At 49.2% G+C, this 8,498-nt stretch overlaps 1 protein-coding gene across 5 annotated transcripts in view; it reads right to left on the bottom strand.

Moving 5' to 3' along the window:
- The window catches only part of Nav2 (neuron navigator 2), a 364,237-nt gene that overhangs the window by 111,727 nt on the left and 244,012 nt on the right, over nt 1-8,498 (bottom strand). For all 5 annotated transcript variants that reach the window (XM_029479481.1, XM_029479482.1, XM_029479483.1 and 2 more), the window contains one exon: nt 7,134-7,256. In XM_029479481.1, the coding sequence (XP_029335341.1) occupies nt 7,134-7,256 (123 nt within the window). The remainder of the gene's footprint in view (nt 1-7,133; nt 7,257-8,498) is intronic.

The following is an 8,498-nucleotide window of genomic DNA, read 5'->3' as shown; positions in this document are numbered from 1 at the left end:
CCTGCCTCTGCCTCCCGAGTGCTGGGATTAAAGGCGTGCGCCACCACGCCCGGCTGAAACGATCAATTCTTAGCGGGAAGGAAAGTCCTTCTGGCTCCCTGGTTCCCAGTAAGGTCAATGAGCCACACAACCTTCTACAGCAGCCGGACAGACGATAAGTGTGGGAAGTTTTGGAGTTGTTTGTTACCCAGCATAACCCAACTAACTGACACGAGGACTTTCCAAGATCCCTGCATCCAGTCACATGAAGCTATTTTCTGCTGTGGGACACACTCTGATTGGGTTTCAGGGCCTAGGCTTTGGTTGCTGGGGGATTAAGCACAGAGGAAGTTTCTGCCTTTTCCCTGGGCCCTTCATTCCAGCTTTCAATGTTAGACATCTATCTATCTATCTATCTATCTATCCCAACTTTAGTGCTCACGTTATCTTAGTTTTGCGTATAATATGAGCATTGGCCTGCATGTATGTCTGTGCAGTATGTTCATGCCCAGTGTCCTCGGAGTCCAGAAAAAGGACATCAGGTCCCCTGGAACTGGATTACAAGACAGCCGTTAGCCACCATATGGGAGCTGGGAACTGAAAGTCCTCTCTAAGAGCAGCCGGTGCTCTTAACTTCCAAGTCACGGCTTAGGGAAAAGCAGTCTTTTGGGGTCACAGCTATGCTATCCAGTCCTCATTCAGCTGTGTGTCAGGGAGTAGAGTGCCTCACGGGGCCGCCGTACCTTGGTCCTTCCTTTGTGAGTGGGAACACTGCCTGAGAACCATGCGCCATGCTTGGCAGACTGTGGGTTTCCAGCCTTTTACAACCCTCTGGAGAATTCCTCGGAGGCTTAAGGTGCAGATGGTTAGCTTCCTGTCATCACCCGCCCCCTGTTCAACCCAGGTGGCCTCTGCCCACAGGATTGGATTGGTCTCTTGCTTAAAAAGGAAGCCGGTGGCAGGGGCAGACTGGGGCCCTCCAGGAAGGCCAGTGTGGTAATTATCACCCTGTTGCAACGGAAATAGAGATTTGCCTCCAAGGCCCCTTTTATGGGCTTTGAAACAGGGACTTTCACTCTCTCCCACTTTGTTCCTGGATGCACAGGAGGGGAGAGAAAGGGGGCGGGGCATGGAGGGATGGGAGGAGCCATGAGGAAGGGTACAGACTGGCTTTTGCACTGCAGCTGTATGGGTACAGCCCTTATGTGCATGACACAGAACAAAATATATTCTTGAACATACTGGGCATTACTTGGCTCTCAAAAGGAGAATGAAGAAGGATGAGAGGTGGAGGGTGGGGCAGAGAGAGTGGGAAGAGGGAGGGGGAAGAGATCGGGAGAGGGAGAGGCTTTCTGTGTTCTAGGTAGAGAGACTTCTGTCATGGGTTGAATATGAAACTGGGCCCCGAGGCTCCAGTGTTAAGACTCGGAGCTGCTGCAGAGAGGTAACTGGAACACAGGCTCACAAGCCTCATTGGTGGATTCGTTAGGATGCGTTCACACCAAAAGTGGGCCGACAGATGCTTGCTCTTGAAGGTGCAATCTGTCCCCAGCTGCTTCCCACCAGCCGCGAGGTGAGCAACTCTTATAACTGCGCCCTTAGGTCAGCCCCATCTACACAGTGAGTTCCCGGTTAATTAGAGCTAAATCACAGCGTTTAGCCAATACCGAGAAAGGTTACATTTTTTTTTTTGGAGGACTTCAGAAACTTTGCAGATTCTGGTAGCCCTGGATTTCTGGTGTCATTAACAAGAGGCATCATCAGACTTTGAAATGAGCTCGTCTTCCTCTCACCAAGGCCACGGAACTGAGGTCAGAATTCTCCGTGTCCCTACCCTGAGCCTGCGAGGAGGCCAAGCCTGGGTGGACGGATGTGCTGCAGGGAACAGAACGGTTGCTTTGTTCTGCCTGTGTCACGCAGCCTGGCAGCATGAGGGCTCTTGTGCTCTTGGGGAGAGCCCTGAGACTGGACTTGCAGGCTGCTCGTTGTTAGCAGGCGGCGCAGCTACAGCCTCTCACCCTGGGACTGGCCTCTACGACAGCCTCCCAATTCAAGTGGGAATGGGACTGGCTTTGAAGGCCGGGGTCAGGGGCCAAGTACAAGCTGCGAAGCTTACGTGTGTCCTGTGTCTGTTTTTTAAAAAGCAATCTCTAAGCTATACTGACATGGATACCATCTGGAGAGTGAAAAGACATCCATAATGTGAAAAGGGAGTGTGTGTGTGTGGGGGGGGGGAAACACAATAATAACAAAAAGATCCCTCCCCTTTCTGCTTCATTTCCCAGCCTGATCTAAAGTGTAGATTGAGCCCAATTCCTGTTTTATCAACACAATGTGACCTGGAAGTACCAGCGAGAAGGAACATCTATCTAATGCCCCAGCCTGCTGCCTGCTATTCTGTAAGGACTGTCAACATCCCTGCACAGGAGGCCCTTTGCAGTGTCCAAGAAAGAGATTCACAGAGATTCACAAGCGGCAACTTTCTACTGAGCTCTCTGCCTATAAGCAGCTGAGTTACCAGAATCCAAGAACTCCTGACACGTTCACTCCCAACATGCTCAGGAGACAGTGCTGCAGGCAGAAACCACTGGACTGATAGCCAGACTCTCTGCCGGCCAGGCACACTTCCTCCTCCTAAAGCGGCCTATGTTCTGCTATCCTATCCGGGGCCTATTGTGTGTACTGAGCTGCCTCCATCCCTTTCACGCCATCCTCCCTCCACAGCTGGCCGACGGGAAGGCTGACTTTGCTGGATGTCGCCAAGTCACTATCAGGAAGGGACTGGGATCCAGGGTGACAGCCCTGAACGGTGACAGGAGATGAAGGGAACTTGGCGTCTTGGATGTATCATCTTTATTATTCATCAAAACAGACTGATGACATAAAGACTCCAACTGACAAAGTTCCTATCTCCCAGGCCTCTGAAGACACGTATTTCTGCAGGTGATTTTTTTTTGTTTGTTTGTTTGTTTCTTGAGACAGGATTTCTCTGTGTAGCCCTGGCTGTCCTGGAACTCACTTTGTAGACCAGGCTGGCCTCNGGCTGGCCTCGAACTCAGAAATCCACCTGCCTCTGCCTCCCGAGTGCTGGGATTAAAGGCGTGTGCCACCACGCCCGGCTGTGCAGGTGACTTTTAATAACCCTAAAAATGACACACTCAGGCCATGCTGCAAATAGTCATGGTCTAGCCGGGGTCTCGGCATCCTGTTACAGGCTCTGGGACAGCTGTGGCTACCTACCTGTGCTAGTGACATTTCCTAAGCCCAGGTATTTTGCTCTTTGAAGGCCATCGCTTCCTGGCTGAGAACCAATGGGGCTAATGTCTAGATCATTTCCCAGTTTCTCAGTAGCTTGCTTGTGTCCGAATGCTTGTGTGTGAAACCACAGGCAAGAACTCAGGTCTCTCTTCACATAAAACTCCCTGAAAATTACCTTAGTTCTTACACCTTTGTTTTTGTGGGTTGTAAAGGAAGGATTCTGGTGGCTTTAAATTGCTTAAAGAACACATTTTCAATGGGGGAGAGGGGGAGGCAGCACAGAGCTGTGCCCAATTTGCATATTCGCCATCTGTGGTGCACTCCCTTGATGTTGTGACAGAGTCACTGTCTCACACCCAACCCATGCGGTTCTTAGCATAAACAGTGTGTGTAAAATCATGGGTGTGATGTGCTAGCTCAGGAATAGTTTCCTACTGATTTCCTACCTGGCAGTCCCCGGCTCTGTGAAACATTTGCCTAGCCCTGTGAACAATGTAAAGAAACCTGTGAGGGACTGGACAGTTAGCGGTCAGGAAAGAGCTGGTCTTGCAGGTGTCAGGACCTGAGTTTGATCCCCTGAAAGTCATGTCACATATGCAGGGAGGTAGAGACAGGAGGATCTATGGGGCTTGCAGCTAGCTCACCAGCCCAGCGCACTCATCATTGAGGAATTCAGTCAACAAAATAAACTAAAGGGGTTGGATAGTGAACTTCAATGGTTCTGAGCACTTGATGGGAAATCATGAGGATTGAAGTCTGGATCCAAACACTCACCTAGCAAGTGGTGTCCCTGCAAACACCTACAGCACTGGCTCCCAAGGAAGCAAAGATGCAAAGAGCTTTGGGGCTTGCCAGCCTCCTGCCTGAGAAAACTAGAGACCCAGCTTCAGGGAGAGACCCTGCCTCAAAGACATACTCAGAGAGTGCTATTGAGATACCTGAAGTCCTCTATCTGACATGCCTGGGCTTCCTCATGCATGCACACATATGCATATGTACTCACACGTGCATACACACCTCACAAATATGCATACATGCATAAAGTAAAAAAAAAAACACTTAGTGGGCGGAGTAGCGTTGCCATGATCTATTCATTATAGCTATGGAGCTTAAAGAAACTTAGCACCTTCCATAAGAATACAAACAAACACATCCCCGCTAGTAACCTAGAACTTACATAAAACGGGGAAACATTTGTATCATTAGTAAGTCTTTTTTTTTTTTTTTTTTAAAGAAGCCCCTTGAGTTCTTTATTAAAACCTTGGCCTGCTAGCTACTCAGTCCTTAAATGATTACAGCAGACCACTCAGGTCTGGGAAGGACCAGAAGACACCGCTGTTTATTTGGGGGTGAAATGAGAAAAAAATGGCTTCTGTCTTTCCAGTCTTAGCCCCCAAATCTCTAAGCGGCAGGACGAGGCTCAGCTGCTACCTATGATAATTCCATTAGGCCTCCAACGAAGCGTTCGGTAAATGGCCATCCCAGAAGCTTCTACTACAAGCAGCGACTGACCTCATAGGGCCTGAAAACAGGCAGACTGATCAACTGGAACAGGGCAAAACCAAGCAGAGTAATTTGACAAATGATGACATGACCAGTGAGAATGCTGCAGATACTGAACGGTCTCCTCCGGTGCTGTTCACTATATAGATGTATCTGCAGGGTTTACGCTTTAAGAAGTGAGCCCTCGGGGCTTGAGAGATGGCTCCTAAGCATTTTTTTTTTAAATATTTTTATTACATATTTTCCTCAATTACATTTCCAATACTATCCCAAAAGTCCCCCATAGCGCCCCCCACCTTCCCTACCCACCCATTCCCATTCTTTTGGCCCTGGCATTCCCCTATATTGGGGCATATAAANTAGTACATCATGTTGTTCCAACAATAGGGTTGCAGATCCCTTTAGCTCCTTGGGTACTTTCTCTAGCTTCTCCATTGGGAGCCCTGTGATACATCCAATGGCTCCTAAGCATTTAAGAGCACTGGCTACTCTTGTAGCGTACCACTGTTTGATTTCCATCATCCTCACAGCAGCTCTTAACCGCCTTGTAATTCCAGCTCCAGGGAATCTGATGCCCCCTTCTGGCCTCTGGAGGTACTGCATGCACATACACGCAGTTAAAACAGCTGCATGTATAAAAATGAAAAATGAAAAGCGCAGCTCTCAGAAGTTTCTATGGTCAAGCACTATCCTGCCCCCTCACCTCCTTTCTACCTACCCCATTTGTGTGTTTTGTTTGTTTGTTTTGAGACAAGGTTTCTCTACATAGCCCTGGCTGTCTTGGAACTCACTGTGTAGTCTACACTGGTCTTGAATTCAGAGATCAGCCTGCCTCTGTATCCCAAGTGCTGTGATTAAAGGTGTGTGGCACCACCCAGCTAGTTTTCTGTCTGTTTGAATGCAGTCCTGAGGAGCAAACCTGGGACTCTGAATCCCGGGTAAGTACTCTATCAACTAAGCTATACCCTCAGCCCTTATATGGATTCTTTTTCAAACCAATCATTTATAGAACAGCAGCCACAAAGCTAACCTGTGGTGGAATTCTGATAAACAGCCTTTTGTCTTCCCCAACGTAAGTGACCACACTGGATACTGGGAGACTCAAATGAGGACATGCAGACATGTTAATAGACACTGGGTCAGAGCCCGAGGTCTTCCATGACAATGAACTCAGCACTTTCCCCCAACCCAGCCTTTCTACCCTGCTTCTCTGGAGCAAGCCATAGAGCTACATAACTCACCTAGCATTATTTTAAAGAGATGTGTGTGTGTGTGTGTGTGTTTATGTGAGAGAGAGATGTGCATAGGCGCCTACAGAGGCCCAAAAGAGGTGCCAGATCCCCCAGAGACTAGAGTTATAGGGAGCTGCGAGGTGCCCAATGTGGGTTACCACACCCAAACTCCTCTGAAAGAACAGCAAGTGCTCCAACCACTGGATCATCCTTCCAGCCTCTCACCTGCTAGGAGAACAGCAAGAAAACAACCCTACCTCACAACATGGCCTTCACAAAATCGGAGCACAGCACCCTAAAAGTACACAGCAACTTCAAAACACTCCCCTCCGAGTTCCCTGCTACAGCTCGTCTGCCCAGATGTGGAAGGAGGTTGAGTGAGATAGAACAGCGAGATCGCTAAAGAGTACCTGAACTATACGCAGAGGACCAGAAAGATGGCAGGCAGGGGATGGCGAATCACACCTGTCCTTTCAGAGCTTGCTCAGGGTCAGGGGATCAGTTTACGTCAGAGTCTGGTCTAGAGACCTGAAGGCCAAACATTCATTCCTTGCAATAGGAAGGGTGGACACAGGTTCTTTGTGTCTCTGGCAATGGTGGTGACAGAGGTCGACAGACCCCCTTTTGATGTCAGCCCCTTTTGATGACACACACTGTGTGTGTGTCAGTTGAATATATACCCTAAGCTTCACCAGCAGGGGGCTTTGGCCTGAACTGCACTCTGCATACAGACCTGGTTATCTCAAGGTGCAATACCTGGAAAGTTGAGTAATGAGAGAGGAAGTGAGGCAGGTCCCTGGGGTCTGCAGGCAGTGAGTCGGAGTAACAGTCAAAACAGCAACCAAACCGCTCAAGACCGAACCCTTGCTATCAGAAGTGCCAGCCTAGAGTTGAGGATGTAGCTCGGTGGTAGAGAACTTAACTGACGTTCACGAGGCCCTGGGTTCCTCTCTCCGCACCATCACCGAATACATACCTACATATATGCATGCCCATGACCATATACAAGCAAGACCTAGGAAGCAGCAGCTCCCCCTTTCCTACTTGTTGTGTCAGCTGAAGAACTGATCCACTGTCCTCATATCATAGGCAGCATACTGTAGGCCACTCTCAAATGGCTCTGGCATGACATGTGGCTACATCTGAGTGCAGCATGCCTACCTGTCAGCATCTCCGAGGCCCAGGGAGGTATTTCGTTGTAGGGTCTCTCTCACCACAGCCATCCCATCAGGAAGCCGGTTCAGGCGACGGGTGTAAAGGCCGAGTCCACCATCTGTCATATACCTTTGAAAAAAGAGAATGGTAGGTGTATATGGTCAAAAGCAGCAGTGCACAGTCTTGCCATTGTATACAGAAACCCTGCATGGGTCCCTTGTGCTCTTAGGGGGGGCGAGGAAAAGATTCCCTGAGGCTCTGTCACTCCAGCCCAAGGAAAATTCAGCCGCTGATTCAGCCTAGGATCTCATGAGGTGGGGAGAGAGCATGCGGGGCTTAATGAATGCAACTCATGGGAATCTATGAAGCAGAAGGAAGTGGTGAATAAAATCAGCTGTCAGATGTACTCATGACATACTTCTGAATGTCTGCGATTATGCAAGCAGGTGTCCTATCAAAGTCGCGTAAACAGAGCTGACGAGTCCTTAACACTCTGTGGGCGAAACAGCGACAGACCAAAGAAAGCAGGGAAGCTTCGAGAGAGGAGGCAGGGAAAGATGGAGGATGGAGGAAGACGGCATGAGTGGCAGGCATCGCAGCTGCTACGGTTAGAGTATGAACAGTGTCTGGTTTCACCTTCAACACTGACGTCGTCAGAGGTTTCTTTCCCACAAGACTCTGAGAAACACTCATTTACTCTTGGTGATGCTACAAGGCCATCTTCTGTTGGATTCAGTGTGCTTTGGGGAGGGAGAACCCCAGAGCCTTCTGAATAGATGATTTAAAATCTACCAACCAGAGAGTCCCTGTAAGCATAGTTGTTCAAGCGTCAAGCATCTGCACCACATGCTACCCAGGCCCCTTCCGCAACCCCCGTGCAGGGACTGGGTAGGTGGGCCTCCTCATTTTCAAAGGGGAATGAGTAGTAGGGCTAAATTCAGGCAGAGCCCAGCGCTGAACTTGATGGTTTTGATCCTGCATGGGCCCCATTAGATCACTGACTAGGTGTCTGAAAAAACATGACTTTTGTATTTCAAGTCTGGTAACATGGAGCTCAGAGCTCCATACATCACTGTGCGACTAACACGGCTCACTAAGCTGGATCATGGGAGCTCTCCTACATGTATGTTTCAGCTTATCATGGATGGTGTGGTTGTTCGGCCCTGGCTGCCACCTGCTTCAGGTATTTTTTTGGGAGAACAGAGTTGCAAGGCACTGAGCTTTTTGGCAGAGTTAGAGAAGCCAAGAAAGGGGCAGAGAGAAAGCCTTCCATGGAGCTAGCTACCTTGTATGAGCAGTGGCAAACACACACACACACACACTCACCACTCACATACACATCTACACACATAGACCCTACATACCTACACA

This window comes from Mus caroli, chromosome 7 (assembly GCF_900094665.2).
Source record: "Mus caroli chromosome 7, CAROLI_EIJ_v1.1, whole genome shotgun sequence".
NCBI lineage: Eukaryota > Metazoa > Chordata > Mammalia > Rodentia > Muridae > Mus > Mus caroli.
This window is presented reverse-complemented; position numbering and strand designations above follow the sequence as displayed.